Below are 19,978 nucleotides of genomic sequence, written 5' to 3'. Positions count from 1 at the left end.
CATCTAAAAAATGACAGTATTAATGTGCACTCAATGGACATTTCATTAGGTACAACTGCAGAATGACAAAAGCGTTTGTGAACAAATGCTAGAAATGTTTAAAATTTAAAATAGTAGAGTATACGTTTATTATTCTGGTTTGCATAGCTGAATTTGAGTAAATTGACAGTTGTTCCCAGTATTTTGACATTATTAAGTATTAACATAAAATACACTCCAGGGACAAAAATAAACACACCCATTTCAAATACATTGATATTTTGCCATCTAGTAGTTTTCTAATTGTATGTAAAAACAAAAGCTTAATCATTTTTCAATATAGAAAACTTTAAACAAAACGAAATAACTATTACAATGCAATTATTCGTTGAAATGGAATACACATTTCAAAAATATACATATAATATGCATCACTGATGATCGCGTGTTTTGTTTTGCAGATAATCATTAATCAGTTCATATTAAAATTCAGCACTAATATCGCATATGACAACTATCGTAATGAAATTTATTAAGATTTACTCATGCTTCTCGTTAATATCGCTCTTTTATTCAATTTCAAGTGTCCCTAATGTTCTGTCTTCTTTTCGTCGTACTGCATACATGCACGGTAAATGAAGGGATTAAAAGATAATCACCCCGTATTTCTACATCACCTAATAAAATAAAAATAGCATTTCATTAAGCGAACACTTCACGTTTGAAAGTTAGAAAAAAAAGTTTAAAACAAAACATGGGTGTAGCAATGCGGCACTATCTCCCTTTCATCGCGTTGCGTTCAAGTACACTCACAAATGGCTACGAAGCAGCGAGTTCTTGTTTCCCCCCTTTCAAGTGGTCTCTGCATGACACGTAAACGCACCACACGAGCCCCCCACACACACACCCGCGTGCACAAACCAGATTTTACCGCATAGTGCTTCACGCAGCCCTCCATGCAGCATGTCATCTAGGAGAAAAGACGAAAATCCTCATTTTTCCCACTACCCCTTTGGTCATTCAACGTCCTTCGTGTTTCCCCTCCAGCTTTTTCGTCCACGTTGATGCCACTCTCCTGCGGAAGAAAAAAAATAATCGGCGTCCACGATGATCCGATCATTAATTAAATAAAATAAAAAAATAAAAAAACATCCAAAAGAAGCAAAAATGTGGAGATTTTGCTGCCCCGGCGTACGGTGCTCTCTCCGGGCATGCTCGCATTTGAATAGCCGGCCGCTCTCGTTATGGATCCGCACCGCGCTCAAAGAGAATCACTATATGCAAATTGTTTCAGTATCAATCGAAAGGTTCGATCGGCCTTGCAACGTCAGCCCCCCTTTTGGAAATATGGACACACGGCTGCAGCATGACAAGACCCACGTTTAACAACAAGCCATGCTGCTTTTTGCAAATAAAAAAATATTAAATGATATACAGTAAACATTAACATTATGAATCAAAATCCTGCTCTTTTGTGCTTATAGTAGCTTACTTTCAATTCTATTGGCCCTGTTATTAAGATGGCAATTTCCACAACAACAAAAAGGACATTACGGCATCTAGTGATTTTTTTCATGATTAAAATTGCAGCATCGTTCCTTATAAGAATATATTTTCTTCATGATAACACTCATTTGCCCAATCACAAGGTTTGCAGGGGTGCTGAAGCGTATAGCAGCCGACATTCCTAGTGAGTCGTATATATCTGATATAATATCTACATATATTATATATATCTACACATATCTATACGTATTCAATGGTTAGAAGACAATATACATCAAGACAATTTATGGCACAAGGCATTGTGATTTAGGCCCAATCTGTAACAGAATAGGAGAGGAAAATGGAGAAATCTTATTTTATTTATTTACTGCGTAAAAGTGCTGTTCCCATTGCAAAATAGTTATTGATTTAATGATGATGTGAAAAGTAAATTAGCCAAAAATGAATTACATGTAAAAATACACACCACTCTTCTTAATCGAGCATTAATGTACCGTAAACGACAAAACAGGCGCGACAAACACCATGGGACACGTGTATAAGAAAACATTTTAGATTAGATTAGATTAAACTTTATTCATCCCATACTCGGGAAATTCACTTTGTTGCTGTATCAAGAATGTGAAAACACAGAGACCGGAAAAGACATTTTAGACCTAAATAAAATAGGTAATAAATAAGTAAATAAACAAATAAGCGTGTTACACGATATATACACAGCAAAACTGAGATTAAACACACACATACATATACTAATATATATACATACTAATATATATATACACATCCATATACATATAGGGGTCCTCAAACTATTCCACAAAGGGCCGCAGTGGGTGCGGGTTTTCATTCCAACCCATAAAGAGGACACCTTTTCACCAATCTGGTGTCCTACAAGTGCAATCAGTGGATTGCAGTCAGGTGCTTCTAGTTTTCTGCAAAAATCTCATTGGTCAGTGTCTGTGCTGGATCGGTTGGCATAAAAACCCTGCACCCACAGCGGCCCTCGAGGACCGGTTTGCCCACTGCTGCTCTATACTCTACAGCACGTGTCAAAGAGGCGGCTCGGGGGCCAAATTTGGCCCGCCACATCATTTTGTGTGGCCCGGGAAAGTAAATCATGAGTGCCGACTTTCTGTTTCAGGATCAAATTAAAATGAAGAGTATAGATGTATATTAAATTTCCAGATTTTCCCCCTTTTAAATCAATAATTGTAATTTTTTAATCATTTTTTCTGTGTTTTTAGTTCAAAAATCATTTTGTAAAATCTAAAAAATATATTTTAAAAAAGCTAAAATAAACATTGTATTAGTTCTATAAAAAATGAATATTCTGGGCTTTTAATCCAGTTCTTTTGATCCATTTATTTAAAAAAAATCTAAATATTTTATCTAAAATGGTCCGGCCCACATGAAATCGAGTTGACGTTAACGCGGCCCGCGAACCTTTGAATCCAGTTCTTTTGATCCATTTATAAAAAAAATATCTAAATATTATATCTAAAATGGTCCGGCCCACATGAAATCGAGTTGAAGTTAAGGCGGCCCGCGAACCAACCAGAGTGCTACAACTAACAACAATAAAATTAAACTTGCAATTCGTCGTGAACCATCTCAAATGAATATCTTGAATGTGGCTAAATAAGGTGAAATTTCCAACCAAGAATTAAGCTCCCACGATGATAAACCGGCCCCTCTCAGCATTCTGGTTAGTGATAGGTGCTCGCTCTGGCAGGTGTACCCAATAAAGCGGTCCACATTGAGGACGGGGCTCGACGCAATCAAGGGGGCAAGGAGAGGTGAAAGCAAACGCTACATCAGAGCGTGTGGTCACGAGGAGATAAAGCGCCCGCTGCGTTATCCATCTGTCCCAGGGTCAGAGTTTGACCAGCTGAGGGTGGACGGGGGTCAGGGGTGAACGGGGGTCACGTCACCCTTTTGTGCTGTCCTGAGGGCGCCCGGCCTGGTCAGTGTGCTAACTAACACACACTCAGATGAGCACACACACTCTGGATTGGAGGTGCTTGATTAATTGAGGTGAAGGTTGTCCAAGTGCATCTCAGAGATGATTAGAACACAGTATTTCCTCAAAGAGTGGATGCCCCGAATTGTCCCAGCGCCCCAAATAGTCGCCAAGTGACTACAAATAAACGCCTCCATCCAATAAATGCCTCTGGTAGTGTTAGCACAGTTCTTTGAGGCTATTGTTCCTAGGAAAGAGAGAAACTGACCCCCGAGGAGACACTTGAAATGCTCTGGCTAACCAAAACAGCAAAATTTGCTCGGGATCGTCCTGTTCGGCTGATTGGATGCTTTGAAAAATACAAACAAAAAGACATACAAGGGGAATGGCAATAAAAACAAAACAAAAACCAAGACTGAATACAGAAAGTCCTACGCTGACGACGTAACCTGCCAGTGCACAAACATAGACAAGCACTATGCACTAGATAAGCAGAAACCACGGTAAATGGGACTGAATGGCAGCAAGGCAAGGGTATTGAGAAGTCAAAATGTTGTTGGTCGAGAACATTATAACCCGAGGACTCCATGTATACTAAGGGTGTGCAAACTATTCCACAAAGGGCCACAGTGGGTGCAGATTTTCATTCTACAAGACCCAACAGAGACATTGGAACCAAAGATTTTTTTGCTGAAACAAGCAGCACCTGACGGCAAACAACTGATTAGTCTTTTAAGACACCAGATTGGTGCAAATCTATCCTCTTCGTGGCTTGGAATAAAAACCTGCACCACTGCGGAAACAAAATATGCTACTTAGCTATAAGTAGCATTGCAAGCTTCATTTGCAACATAAAAGTACTCGTGTGCGGTCGATTGGTCGCCGGTCTTTTGGTCGCTGGTCTTTTGGTCGCCCCGACCGCGACAATGGGCAACCAAAAGACCGGCGACCAAAAGACCGGCGACCAAAAGACCGGTGACCAAAAGACCGACGACCAAAAGACCGGCGACAAAACAAGGTAAAACAACACGGTCTACGCATCAATAAAAGCCAACAATGGCCATGAGCAGTTTCACTGAGCCGATGTGTGAGTGTATAAGAGTTTGTATGTACATGCGTTGTCCCTTTAAGAAGCTGCGTCCGTCAGGGTCTTAACAAGTTCTCCAACAAAAAACAATAAAAGTCCCTGAAATTTGGAGTTTTTCTTTAGCCTAATAATTACTAGGGCATTAAGTATGACTAAATAGTAATTCACAGTTTGTATTTAGGGAATTTGAGCAACGATTTAAATGGTAATTATCAATAATCTTCCGGGCGATCAAAAGATCGGCGACCAAAAGATCGGCAATCAAAAGACCGGCGACCAATCGACTGTGTACCCTGTATACTAGGGGTGTGCAAACTATTCCACAAAAAGCCCCAGTGGAGTGGGTGCAGATTTTTATTCTACAAGACCCAACACAGACATTTGAACCAAACATTTTTCTGCTGAAACAAGCAGCACCTGACGGCAAACAAATGATTAGTCTTTTAAGACACCAGATTGGTGCAAATCTATCCTCTTCGTGGGTAGGAATACAAACCTGCACCACTGCGGAAACAAAATATGCTACCTAGCTATAAGTAGCATTGCAATTATATTCTTTCGTGCAAATAATAACTCTGGAATGCTTTAATGTTTATACAAAAAAGTACTTTCTTTTAAGAAAAGGCAAAAGGACCAAGTTGCTATCAGTATTTTTTCTTTAAATTGAGATTATCACTGTGACTGTACTGGAGGAATAAAATCACACAGAGGATCATTTTCTAGTCAGTTCTTTCAGTGTCATGATTGAACGGACGCTCTGGTTCATCATCAAGAGGCTCTGCTCAGTTTGCTTATTTGAGTTGCATGTCATTTGCTTTCTCGCCAATTACAGGACTTCTCATCTGTTTTTGTCACTCTCTGTGACAGGGCCATACATCTCATGTAATAAATCAAACGGTGTTATAAAGAGATCATATATTATTGGGATGGAGAAGAAGAGATTTCCTTGGATCGATATCATTTTTAAGTGCTTCTCTTGATTGCAAACACTGACTGCAGTGGAACCTTTGGTTTAGTTTGGAGAATTTATCTTTTGATTGTAATGCCATCTAAACTGAATAAAAATATTGTCTATTTGCCTAACCTTGCCTGTGTGGTCACAAACGTTTCACTCTGGACTCAGGGTGACCCTGGAACAGATTCAATCCAATCCAATCCAATCTCTGTTCTGCCGCAGTTTGATGAATAACAGTAGCCTCTTTTAAAACGCGTTTACGTAACGCTGCCGTAAAAAAAAAAAGAGTTCATCACGCTGCTGTTCTTTCACTTGTTTGAACGCAACTTTACAATGTTGCCTCAGCTTTTTTTTAAAGATAAGACCGCTGCACCAATGCAGTGACCTAAAGTCTTGCCAAGCGTAACAGTGCTAACAGTTGACACTTATGACCTTTAACTATTTATTATTCTTAAAATGAAAAACATTAGTTCATGTCTTATAAAAAAAAATTAAATGTAAATTTATACATTATTCATCTTCCATGTCGCTTATCCTAACAATGGTCGCTGGGGTGCTGGAGCCTATCCCAGTTGACTTTGGGCCAGAGGCGGGGGACACCATGAATTGGTGGCCAGCCAATCACCGTGGCCGGACGTTTGGTCGCCGGACGTTTGGTCGCCCGGACGTTTGGTCGCCCAGACGTTTGGTCGCCCGGACGTTTGGTCGCCCGGACGTTTGGTCGCCCGGACGTTTGGTCGCCCGGACGTTTGGTCGCCCGGGTGAATATAATTTTGAGAGCTGGTTTCAACAGTAGATATTTATATATTAAACTCTCTCGCTCATGAATATAATTTTGAGAGCTAGTTTCAACAGCAAACTCTCTGTCATGTTGTCAAACGTCCGGCGACCAAACGTCCGGGCGACCAAACGTCCGGGCGACCAAACGTCCGGCGACCAAAAGTCCGGGCGACCAAACATCCGGCGACCAAACGTCCGGCAACCAAAACCAATCACAGGGCACAAGGAGACCAACCGTTCACGCTCACACTCATACCTAGGGGCAATTTAGAGTGTCCAATCAGCCTACCATGCATGTCTTTGGAATTTGGGAGAAAACCGGAGTACCTGGAGAAAACCCAAGCAGCTAATACAAATAATGATATGAAAAGGAATAAAAACAGATTGCGCTTACCTCTTGAGGAAATCTCATTTTACTCAAGGTTGTATCATCTTTTGAGTCTTCTCGCTTTCTTCCACATGTGAACAGCATTAGAGTCATGTTTGACCATATTGTCCTCAGAGAACATACCAACAATACATCTGGGATAGGGACAACTTGAACATTTTAATGAAGGCAGGTGTTGTAAAAAATTCAATTGGATGGCTAAAAACGAAGAAAAAAACCAAGAACCATAAAAAGTAAAGACTATGGTGTAGTATAATCCCTCAAAGCCACAGAAAGCAACAGGGTAAACTAATATCAGAATGCAGGTTTATCTTAAAGTTTTAGCAGCATTTGTACCCACAAATGTTACAACGACGGGACAAAATGTGTCGGGACGCTGTACTCTCATTTTGGCCATCCCCTTGTGGCCAATTCCCGCTGCTTTACTGAGAACATGATGAAGAGAACCCGAGCCAAAAGTCAATGCAGTTTGTCGAGTGGACAGCGGCGTGCCCCGAGAAACTAACAAGCTCGTTGGCAGCGATCCCTTTAGTAAGGTTGGCGAGCGGGTTTGTCCCTTTCTTGCATTCAAGGGCTTCCCAGCCACTTCCAGTGGGAAAGTGGCCTGTTTAATAGGGAGGCTTGACCAGCAGAAAGGAACGCAGCATGTGCACTTTTGACAAGGCGCTCACTGGTTATGTCTTGGGCGTCCTTTACTTGTCCATGAAAATCCATATACGAGAAAAGGGATGGATTATATCTTTTATGTCAACAGAAGAATGCCCTTTCCTTTTTCCATGTGTCCGTGTGTGCAACTTGCATTTCTGTGACACTATCCGACTATCTAAGGTTTTTACGTACTAATTAAATAATAGCGTCATCCATATTGTCTCCGTTTAGTTGAAGCTAATGATGTTTTCTGAGGTAAGCATACCAGCAGAGCACAAACGACTCAATGGAATAGAGTAGTAGAGACTCGTTAACATTATCGTGCGACGAGTCGGAATACGAAAAGCAAGGGCGTCGGAGGAGGAAGTAAATCTCGAAGAACATAATTCTGGAGTGATTTTGCCATAACAGCTCCAACGATAAAAATGATAGATTTTCTCGGTAAAAACAAAATAAAACATAAAAAACAACTGGATGCAGCTGGATTGTTACTAAATGGATGAGGGCGCAGTACGTGAAAAAGTCTGCCACCGCTTACATGACTGACTCTGGCTTCTTGGCCAACAGCGAAATAGAAATAAAACTGTTTTACGCTTTTTTGGTTTACTTGAAAAAAAAACTATCGGTTATGGTTCAGTGAAGTCCAATCTATCAAATTCAGTAAAGTACACCCTGAGGTGATTAGTTGGACATTTCTATGAATTAGGTACCACAATATCAGACATGTTACACCAAGGGTGTCAGACTCGCTTTGCAGGCCGCTTTAACGTCAACTTGATTTCACGTGGGCCGGACCATTTTAGATATAATATTTTGATTTTTGTTTTATAAATGGATTAAAAGAACTGGATTAAAAGACCTGAATATTCAGTTTTTTTATAGATCTAAAACAATGTTTATTTTAGCTTTTTTAAAATATATTTTTAGATTTTACAAAATGATTTTTGAACTAAAAACACGAAAAAAATTGATTAAAAAATTACAATTATTAATTTAAAAGGGGGAAAATCAGGAAATTTAATATACATCTATACTCTTCATTTTAATTTGATCCTAAAACAGAAAGTCGGCACTCATGATTTACTTTCCCGGGCCACACAAAATGATGCGGCGGGCCAGATTTGGCCCCCGGGCCGCCACTTTGACGTGTTTTACACCATTCAGCTTTGAGTGGGCATGGTGTTAAATTATTTCTTTGTATAAGAATGTCAGCTCGTCATTGTCAATTTGATGAAATCGCTAAATAACGAATTTTATAAAAATGGTGTTCTATGAGTTCAAGAGATAGTGAATTGTATTCAGTGTGTCTTGGAGTGGGGTTGCCTTTGGGTGGGCACGAATGAGATTAATAGGAAAGTGTCCAGCGTGAGGACAACGGAGGCTGCATTTAAAAGAGGATTACACCACTTCCCCTTGTCACTGAATAGCTACCATTATGGGATTACGGCCCGCACCTCCATCTTGTCCTTTCAAAAGGGCCAAGATTCACACATACTGGCAATAAACTGTCAGGTGGCATTTTATACATGGTGAACTGTAACACTCCATCGCTCTGTCAATCACAAATCCTATGCAGCTTCTGCTAGATTTGTGAATGGGTAAGCAAGTCTCGGCCAAAAATATTTTCATCATTTTGGCATGAAGCTGGTCCACAGCAATTGTTCATCCCACTATAATTGACTGGAATCTGCCTGTCTGTGCTGTTTTATTATAAGACTGTGAGGGAATATTTTGGATCGAGGAAGAAAGAATTCCTGTTTTTAAAGTGATTGGTTGAGAAATGGTCTCAACGCATTTTAAAATACCAAATGAAACAAATCAGACAAATATTTCTTTTCACCAACAGGCATTCGAATCGCTACGGAAACCGGTACTCGGCCGTTTGGTCGCCGGACTTTTGGTCGCGGGACGTTTGGTCGCGGGACGTTTGGTCGCGGGACGTTTGGTCGCGGGACGTTTGGTTGCGGGACGTTTGGTCGCGGGACGTTTGGTCGCGGGACGTTTGATCGCCGGACGTTTGGTCGCCTGAAAGGTTATTGATAATTACCATTTAAAATTGTTGCTCAAATTCCTTAAATACAAACTGTGAATTATTATTTAGTCATACTTAATGCCCTATTAGTTATTAGGCTAAAGAAAAGCTCCAAATTTCCCATACTTTTGTGTTTTGTTGGAGAACTTGTTAAGACCCTGACTGACGTCCCTTCCTAAGGGGACAACTCATGTACATACAAACTCTTATACACTCACACGTCCACTCAGTGAAACTGCTCATGGCCATTGTTGGCTTTTATTGATGCGTAGACCGTGTTGTTTTACCTTGTTTTGTCACCGGACTTTTGGTCGCCTGACTTTTGGTCGCCAGACGTTTGGTCGCCGGTTGTTTGGGTCCGGGCGACCAAACGTCCGGCGACCAAAGGTCCGGCAACCAAAGGTCCGGCGACCAAAAGTCCGGCGACCAAACGTCCGGTCACGACGGAAACCAACCGATCTCCATTCATTTAAAAAATGACATTTTGTTCAGAATGAGCGATGAATGATTTAAAATTGAATAACTATGCTACCACAGATTAGTGTAATGTAACAAGTTACAAGTGAAATTGGCCCAGTCAAAAACACAATTTCAAAAAAGTAGGCTAGTAAAAGATTTATTGTGTGTTTAATTGTGCTTTTGAAAACTAGGCAAGCCAACATTCCATAACCCCATGTCACGTCTTACGATTTTTCTAATGCAAAAAAAATGACCTTTGCAAAAGTTCAGGAAACTCTGCTTCATAACATTGTTTACATTTAATAAGTTTTAAAGACCGCAGCAGACCTATTCTGGAACAGATGACTTCCTTTTCCATTATTTCCCTTGTGTACTCAATTTTCTTCGATAAACATTTATGAAGTTATTTGTGGAACAAAAAATGAACGGAAGCAGCCTATCTACAGCCACAATACGGTACGGTATTTGTAAACACCATGTTTGTGACTGGAACGAAAATAAAAGCCCTTAATTTGCAAGACAAAAACTGCCCATTCCCAGTTGTTTGGTTTCAGGGGCTTTAATTTTTGGCAACGTAAATTCTGTGTGAGCATAAAACTGCTTTTTGCGTAATATTAGGAGACTGAAGTAATACTGGAAAAAAAGTCATACAATTATGAGATTAAAATCGTTACATTACATCAACTTTTTCCAGTGTGAAGAATTAGATTTTGAAATACTTTTCAGTGCCGGTTAAAAGATTCATATTGATAATATTTTGATGAGAAAATTTTATATTAATAATATAGGCGAAAGGGTTCTTCAGACAAAAAATGTTGGCTAACGGGTAACACTATGAGAGTTTAAACATCATCTCCTGATATCCATCGCTCATTAGTCACTGTTATTCCACTTTGATGCGGACATAATGGACTTGAGAGGTTTGAACCAGCTTCCATAAAAAGCCCTGCTTAGGAACCATTACAATTTAAATGATCTTAATGTGGTGATGGGCTGCTAAATCACAGCAGGATAAGAGGGGGAGGTACGGTAGGTGGTTGGAGTTTGGTGACGACTGCATAGGTCAGAGGTAGGGAACCTATGGCTCGGAAGCCATATATGGCTCTTCTGATGGGTGCATGTAGCTCTTGGCTAACCTGTGAGGTAAAATATGTATTTAAACTGCTGGTGACAGAGCAGAGTCCCGAATGCACCAATAGGAGCGTTACGTCGGCACTATGGCGCCGACACTACCTCTAACTTCAGTCATCTTCATTTTTTTCATTATACTTTTCTGCATGCATTTTTTCATTGATTAGCAACTAACTGCATAACAGTGTTGCCAAAATATTTCATTTAGCACTTTAAAAGTGGTAAAATGACCCCAAAAAAAAAATCACATCTCATTTTCAAATTAATAATAAATTCTGAGTATAGCTCTCAAGGAATACAATTTGAAAATAGAAATTGTTTATGACTCTGTGTCAAAAAGGTTCCCGACCCCTGGCGTAGGTAAAGAAAGGTGTGATTAAAACCAAGGTTCAGGGACGCTTGGATCTAAACTGTGTGAGTACACGGTCTCTGCCCGAAACCGGTGATGTGTTACACTCATACACTCAGTGACTCCGGAACATTACTGTGTGAGGGTGCGCTTGTACGTGGATGTGTGTGTTATCTGTCCTGTTCCCAGTAGTGGCAGTGCAAACAGACAGAGGCAACTATCAGCACCTCCATTGTATTCCAGCCATCACTAATCTCCAATGGTTGAATCATTATCCAAGCGCCGGCCTCAGCCAAGGGCCACGTAAACAGTGCCGGGTTGTCACCCAGGAGCACCGTGCCTGGACATGTGACCCAGAAACACACATTGAAAGTTTAGAAAGGTGACAACGTGAGATATACCTGCACTGTCCAATGAAATTGGACTCAAGAGATTGGATTTTTTTGTCTGATGCTCATGTGCTACATGGGAAAGGTTTCGCTTTGTGTTGAGGGTTAAGGCGCGGTGGAACTATAAGGCACCACGTACTTGGCACATTGGCTGACATTGACGGCGACAGAGGCCCAATCTAATTGGACAGGGAGAGGCTGTCAGCATTCAGTTCCAACCACCATTAATGGCAGTGAATCACACCATATTTAATTCCAATCTGTCAGTCTGTCTTGATTCAGAGACTGAACCACACGCTTAAGTGTTTTGCTGAGAGGGCACATGTTGGCAAGGTGAAGACCGACTAAGTTTTTAGCATTTAATCAAGGAATGCCATCAAATCGTCTAGAAATTCACACGCAAATAATTGTTTTTCGCCAAAAATGGTAAAACCTCCTTAAAATCTGGTTCTTCGGGACTTAGTACTTCAATTTAATATTCCGACTCATTGCACGATAAAAGTCAACGACTCTCGACTACTGTTCTCATTGAGTCATTGGCCCTCTGCCAGAGTCCTCGACTTTGACCGTGACCGGACGTTTGGTCGCCGGACTTTTGGTCGCCGGACGTTTGGTCGCCCGGACCCAAACAACCGGCGACCAAACATCCGGCGACCAAAAGTCCGGTGACAAAACAAGGTAAAACAACACTGTCTACGCATCAATAAAAGCCAACAATGGCCATGAGCAGTTTCACTGAGCGGACGTGTGAGTGTATAAGAGTTTGTATGTACATGCGTTGTCCCTTTAAGAAGCTACGTCCGTCAGGGTCTTAACAAGTTCTCCAACAAAACACAATAAAAGTATGGGAAATTTGGAGCTTTTCTTTAGCCTAATAATTAATAGGGCATTAAGTATGACTAAATAATAATTCGCAGTTTGTATTTAGGGAATTTGAGCAACAATTTTAAATGGTAATTATCAATAACCTTCCGGGCGACCAAACGTCCGGCGACCAAAAGTCCGGCGACCAAACAGCCGAGTACCGACTTTGACTATGTCATCGGTTTCAACTCTGCAGAGGCAAACCGTTACAAAAATTATTTTTACTGGCTGATTTCAATAGTTAGACAACTGTGTGAGCCTTCATAGGTGTTTTTTGAATACTCTGACAGGATTTAATTATTTAATTGGGGTGTAAAAATCAGTAGTACAGATAAAGATAAAGCTTTATCTCACCAAAAGTCAGCTCGGTGAATACGTAAAATCATGAAAGTACACAGAGTTATTGCCATGAGCATCCCTGAGGAGCGTCCATCATTGGCTGCTGCAAATCTAATTGCAGGTAAATGTACATCACGGTCGCTCTCTGCCGTGGAGGAGAAGGAGCCCGGGCGACATGGTTAGTATTGGTCGGGGATGACTGATCAGCTTAACCGCATTAGAACGCGGAGAAGCACCTCCCTCTCCGCTCCTGCAGAGATATTAGAAGAAGGAGTCGGCATCGGCGGCAGCGTTCAGGGCGGATCTTGTGAGAGATGCCCACGCTTGATCGCAGCGCATTAGGCTGGAGTTAGTCCAGACCTGACTGAGGGTTTGGCCATCTGAGATCTGATCAGAGGTTATTAGCGGTAAAGAGCCACCGTGGTTGAAGGGAGAAGAGTCATCATTTACAGGGTCAGATGCTGGCCTCGCTGGAAAACACACACACCGGACAGTAAAGGGGTGGCTCATTACTAATTAAGAGCTCAGGTTTCCAGTTTAGGCCTCTCCATTAGACCCCCAGTTGGGGAGAAATGAAAGGCCGAGGCTCTTCCGCACTCATAAAGAAACCCAGCAAAAAAAATGACTGGAGGTGTGTGAGGTATGGTCGCGTGTACGTGCGTGTGTTAGAGGTCCTTGGGGGTCTTTGAGATGGAAATGTCCAGCTGGCCGTCCGTCTGCTGCCTGACCCCTGAGCTCAAGGTCAAAAAGCCATGGCCGTCCGCCCTCCTCCCCAACCTGGACCAACTGACCAACATCCACACATGCAGAAGGGGAGGGGTTACTCACTCCGCCTTGAATGTGTGTCTAATTGATCATTTAATCTGGTTGACATCATAATCCCTGACGCATGTTTAACTAACTAAGACGAAGCGTCGAGTCATTATCTCATCCGGGCACATTAATAACAATGTGTTCAACGCCCGATCAATCTGTGCTTAATCCGTGTGGACGTGATGTCCGATTTGCAGCTTCCTAGCTAAAAGCGAGACACGCGCGTAGGTACGAGTTGGAGAAACGTTCGTCAAAAGAATGTCGGAATGTGAGGAAACAATCAATGTAGAGGGATGGCAATATAGATGGCGCGTGTCATTGTGTTTCGTTCGCAAGGATGGCGATGGCAATCACATTTAACAAAGAGAGGAAGACCTACGTTTTGGTGTGCAAGCGTGAGTGTGTGCATGCGAGTCCAAGGCAAAATTATTGCTATTGATTGAAGGCGGGGAAATGTGGAAATGTTGGCAGATGGGACATTTGGCTGTGAGGTGAGTGGCTGCAGATGAGACGAGTCATCTTGGAAAGGCCACGACACAAAGATGCTCCAAATTTAAGATCAGAAATGGCGTCTGGAAACCCTCGGCAGGATGAATCGCCTTTTAAAATTCAGCTTTTATTGCCTTGGGGTCAAGGAAATGGTGCAAGGCTCATGATTCGGAAAATTCTGTATTAATGGCTTTCCCGTCTGACCAAGCGGTCAGTTAAGTTGTTTGAGCGTACAGAAATGGAAGAGCCATCAAGTAGCCTATTCCGGTGTTTTGGTCAATTTTTCTTTTTACCCAAGACTGCTTTGAAAAAGAAACAAATGACATCATACTTTATCACAATTTCAATATGCATCCGTGAGTCTAGATAATTTGATTTTGAATTCTATCATCTATTTAGTGTGTAAAACCATGTGATATGACTTTAACACTTGCTTAAAGTTTTCTAAACTTCATCCACCACTAGAGTCAATTGTTTTAGGGAAATTAGGGAGACATTTTTAAAAAATATGGAGTAACATGAGAACATGATAATAATATATATATATATATATATATATATATATATATATATATATATATATATATATAAAAGGTTATTGTTATCTTTAGATGCTCACTCAACTGAATTTGCTGATATGATGACTTATCAATGAATGGCAATTCAACTGATTTGAACAGGGTTGTTACATTACGTCACATGTGTCAAAGTGGCGGCCCGGGGGCCAAATCCGGCCCGACGCTCATTTTGTGTGGCCCGGGAAAGAAAATCATGAGTGGCGCCTTTCTGTTTTAGGATCAAATTAAAATGAAGAGTATAGATGTATATTAAATTTCCTGATTTCCCCCCTTTTAAATCAATAATTGTAATTTAATCAATTTTTCTGTGTTTTGAGTTCAAAAATCATTTTGTAAAATCTAAAAATATTTAAAAAAAACTAAAATAAACATTGTTTTAGATCTATAACAAAACAGAATATTCAGGGTTTTTAATCCAGTTCTTTTAATCAATTTATAAAAAAAAAAATCAAAATATTATATCTAAAATGGTCCGGCCCACGTGAAATCAAGTTGACGTTAAAGCGGCCCGCGAACCAACCCGAGTCTGACATGCATTACGTTATCAAAAACACGAGCTCACTTCACCAAAATGGACTCTTTATGACGCTGGTAATGAATCGAAGCCAAAAATCCTGCTTCTGTTACCTGTACTGGATCGCATTTAGAGCAGATTGTCCCTTTAAATGTAGTATTAGTTCACATTACACCAACAGCTCAATGGAGCCCAACTCGACATACTGCAGCAACAACACATGCACACGCACACAGTCCTACACACGGAATCGACAAACACACAGAGAAAAAAAACAGGCAGTCTGGTGTTCCTCATGTTAATTTGACACGGAATCGATTTGATCCCTCGTCATCTCAATAATGATAAAAAAGATGCTAAATGCAATAGAATCAGGGGAAATCTAATATCTGGGGGTCAAATCGCTTAATGAAGAGCAATCTGGCTGTGCATGTTCAATGTTTTTCGCCACGACGCTATCTGGCAGCTTGTTGTTGTTATTTTTTGTTTTTCTTCCACCACAGAAACTCACTGCAGGATTGACAGACCTTTGGAAATTGTCTCAATAACGTTACAAACATGCTCTTTAGGGAATTGAGGCAGCTGCTTGAGCTCTTATAGGGAGTTTAATGTTGTTTACCTTGTGCACACGGAACACCGTGCACTGCATTGTGATCAAAATGCGTGGATTAAATACCAAAACATTCATATTATAAATCACACTTTTTTTTAGAGCTGGTATATGTTGATTTAGAATTTGAAGGGTTATTAATTCATTAATTTTAGATACTTACAGCATCTCACATCATCACGTTAGTCTAACAGTTGATGTAAAACTGTTGGGGTTATTCTGGGATGTTATTATATATGTGCATATTGGGGCACATATGGAATATGTGCATATTATTAAATCATTCTTACGAAGCAGACGAAAGCTGGCTTCGAGGATATTTAATTGTTTTCAGGACTATTGACCGGACAGGTCACCATGTTCCAGGCCGAGGACTGTTGATCTGAGTTCGCAACGAAGATCTGTGAAGGACTCTTAAATTGCTTTGACTTGGATTCCGGGAGATGGTGATAATCGAATCAACTTCCGAAAATACTCGCATATTGTTTAAAAATACTGTCGCCCGGTTTACCTTATATGAAGTTATTATGCTTACTTGTGCAAATTCTTACGCAAGTGTTTTTTGGTTTCCGACCTGATATGCAATTGTTGTGGCAGTTGTTTTTTTACCTTGATGGTGTTATTCGGTTAGCTTATGCAATTGTTAGAATCAGATTACCTTAAGTGTTTTGATTATGCGCGACTAAATGGACAGAGGAGGATGCCGTTTCTTCAGAATGTCACGGTGGCGAGGACGAGCCAGGACGATTCTCACTTGCAAGTTTCAACGCTGGAATATGTCAACGATGTCTCTCTGTTTTTATTAAAGTATATCTATTAACAAACCTATGAAAAACTCACTTAGGATTCTGGAACGAATACTTAACTACAGACAAGTTACCTTGAAAGAGTTGTATCACACTTTGTTGCTCCTTTTGAACAAAGACAATCTTCTCTTCCACCAAACGTAACTCTGCAATCACAAATGATTTTTCTTACATTTTTCCACAAGTAAAAAGTTACTTTTATCAGCATTTAGTTCTCATTAGAGTGCAAAATAAATGGATTTTCTGGCCAGTTTTCTTCATTCCCACTCAAATTTGCACATAGCTGGAATACAGACATCATGTTCCTCTAATGTAACAGTTGCATTACATAACAGAGAGGCGGGTACAAAACCATCTGGTATGATATGTGTATGTCTCTCCCTGTAGTATTCATCATGCAGTAACGGTAAAGGGTGAGTGCTTTAAGAGCAAACAGCAGGGATGATTGAGGACGAGCAAGTTTGTAGGTGCAGCAATAAAAAATAAATAAAAACCTCTCAGCTTAACTTGATTGGGACTGTGATTGAACGTCTGAGCCAAGGCTTACTTGAAAAGACTTTTGGGTTGTTTGTTTCCACCATAATACTTTAACCTTATACGTTGCCTTATAGTTGGGGTCTATATATTTGCGCGCGCTCGTGTATGTGCGTGATTGCCCATGCTGTTATCAGTGGCAAGCCGCCATTCAGGCCATCACCGAAATGAAAGGTTTTCCTCTGTCACAAAGCAGTTTCTTTGTTTCCATGGTGCTATGATTCTGTCAAAATCCAAGAGAAAACAGAGGGGGGGGGGTTGCGGAGTGTAAAAAAAAAATCAATGCCCCCTACCCCCCATTGGCAGTAGCGGGCTCAGCCATCATCCTGGAGCCTCAGATTCACACTATATTTCATCTGTATACATACCATAAGTATACACGGTACTCGGTCGTTTGGTCGCCGGTCTTTTGGTCGCCGGTCTTTTGGTCGCCCGGAAGGTTATTGATAATTACCATTTAAATCGTTGCTCAAATTCCCTAAATACAAACTGTGAATTATTATTTAGTCATACTTAATGCCCTATTAATTATTAGGCTAAAGAAAAGCTCCAAATTTCCCGTACTTTTATTGTGTTTTGTTGGAGAACTTGTTAAGACCCTGACTGACGTAGCTTCTTAAAGGGACAATGCATGTACATACAAACTCTTATACACTCACGTCGGCTCAGTGAAACTGCTCATGGCCATTGTTGGCTTTTATTGATGCGTAGACCGTGTTTTTTTTACCTTGTTTTGTCGCCGGTCTTTTGGTCGCCCGTTGTTTGGGTCCGGGCGACCAAAAGACCGCGACCAAAAGTCCGGCGACCAAAAGACCGGCGACCAAACGACCGCACACGAGTATACACACCTCATCCACAAATATTATGAAAGTCCAAAAAATCCATGTTTTGCTCTTAAATGTTACCTTGAAAAGTCAAAGTATTTCCAAGTTATTTTTCCCTGCCTCTTAAGTGTTTAGTTGTGTTTTTGTGTGTGTGTGCTACTCCACTGATGCTGATGGATAATAGAAGGCCATTAGTGTGTGTTTGTTCTACGTGTGTGTATTTTCGAACTCCATACATGCTATCAAGCAGCTTCTTGACTAATTCAAGGCTGCCCATAAACACAATGGACACTCCTAGAGTGTATCTTTGCTTGTGTTTGTTTGTCCGAGGCCACTTTCTGGTCTTCGAGGAAGCCGATGTGAACTTGGATTCAAACACATTGGGGCAGATTCATCATTTAAAAGAAGCTCTCACTGAAATAAAGAGGCAGAAAAGCCGTAAGAGCAAGAAGTAGTGAGGAAATGGACTCTCTTATTTGATCTATTTAGCTCTTAAAGGCAAAAGTAGAAGATTTTGAAGCTACCAAATAGAGGGAAATCAATAGGCGACATGGCTAGCTTGAACAGAAAATGATAGATATAGTATATTCAGATAGCATACACAATTCTAGACTGATCACATGCAGGTTGAGCAAATCCAATTTCAAATCTGATTGTCAATGTGCAAAGAGCTCAAAGATCAATTTTTATTCCACTCAAATGGAACCCATGCCCCAAAGTAGAGAAAAATCAAAGTCCATGTGTACATTTTCCACCCAAAATCAACCCTTTCCAACCACCATAACCAGGTTCAAGTGAATAAAGCATTTTTTAGAGGAGAAATTGCTGTGAGATGTAGTCGAAGTTCACACCATTATATCTTTATTACCCAAGGGCCTCTAGGAGAAGAAGCACTTGATGGGAAGGTGAAGCATCCCGCGAAAAATGATGAGAGACGTATTAGCACTCCTCGATGGGTGAGGTCATGCCCAAAAAACAACACAACATACACAGAGGCAAAACTACACACTAGCAAAGAACACACACTCCTGCTCAGAGACATGAAAGTGTCATTTTCTCAGTTTGAATGTAAAAGGGGGCAATATACCTAGAGAAGAACCATACAAACACCTTCACAGGGGTGTCAGAGACCGGCGCCAAAGTCTGATCCTCATAACCGGTACTGGGATGAATTCCTTAAAACCAAATAAGACGGGTTCCCAAAGTTTGCCATGGTCTACGTCATATGTGTCAAAGTGGCGGCCTGGGGGCCAAATCTGGCCCGCCGCATCATTTTGAGTGGCCCGGGAAAGTAAATCATGAGTGCCGATTTTCTGTTTTATGATCAAATTAAAATGAAGAGTATAGATGTATATTAAATTTCCTGATTTTCCCCCTTTTAAATCAATAATTGTAATTTTTTAAATCATTTTTTTTCTGTGTTTTTAGTTCAAAAATCATTTTGTAAAATCTAAAAATATATTTAAAAAAAGCTAAAATAAACATTGTTTTAGATCTATAAAAAACTGAATATTCAGGGATTTTAATGCAGTTCTTTTAATCTATTTATAAAAAAATATATCTAAATATTCTATCTAAAATGGTGCAGCCCACGTGAAATCAAGTTGACGTTAAAGCGGCCCGCGAACCAACCCGAGTCTGACACCCTTGGTCTACGTGGACCGTTTAATTTAGTTGTTTTGTTTTGAAAGCTTGGGCGTCCGTGTTGACAGTCGATAATATCACCGCTGGCCCGTTTGCATTGTGAAAGCAGCTTTTAGCCCTTTGCCACCAACAGGCCTTCCGTTTGTTAAATGAGAGCCTCTGCCCATTTGAAAGAGGATAGAAATGATGAATTTACAAAGTGGAGAAGAAGCTGAGAGGGGACAACTTTGAGGCAGGTCAGAGGGCAAATCCAGAGTTTGGTGGATGGAAGGAGACAGCCCGGAAAACTAGCGGCGA

The 19,978-nt window shown here is 40.7% G+C and overlaps 1 protein-coding gene across 9 annotated transcripts in view; it reads right to left on the bottom strand.

Annotated features, from left to right (window-relative positions):
* Nucleotides 1–287: 287 nt before the first annotated feature.
* Nucleotides 288–19,978, bottom strand: part of LOC144091364 (uncharacterized) — a 218,944-nt gene continuing 199,253 nt past the window's right edge. For 8 of the 9 annotated variants that reach the window (XR_013305680.1, XR_013305687.1, XM_077623668.1 and 5 more), the window contains 2 exons: nt 16,754–16,825; nt 288–1,054 (listed from right to left, as the gene is read on the bottom strand). Coding sequence is in view for 7 of the 9 variants with exons in the window: in XM_077623668.1 (XP_077479794.1) it covers nt 996–1,054; nt 16,754–16,825 (131 nt within the window). In the remaining 2 variants the exon portion in view is untranslated. Of the gene's footprint in view, nt 1,055–16,538; nt 16,667–16,753; nt 16,826–19,978 lie in introns of those variants that run through there. The other variant, XM_077623687.1, reaches the window with a different exon arrangement.

The sequence above is a fragment of the Stigmatopora argus genome, chromosome 2 (assembly GCF_051989625.1).
Source record: "Stigmatopora argus isolate UIUO_Sarg chromosome 2, RoL_Sarg_1.0, whole genome shotgun sequence".
In the NCBI taxonomy this organism is placed as follows: Eukaryota; Metazoa; Chordata; class Actinopteri; order Syngnathiformes; family Syngnathidae; genus Stigmatopora; species Stigmatopora argus.
The sequence above is the reverse complement of the archived record's forward strand: the minus strand, read 5'-3'. Positions and strand labels throughout refer to the sequence as shown.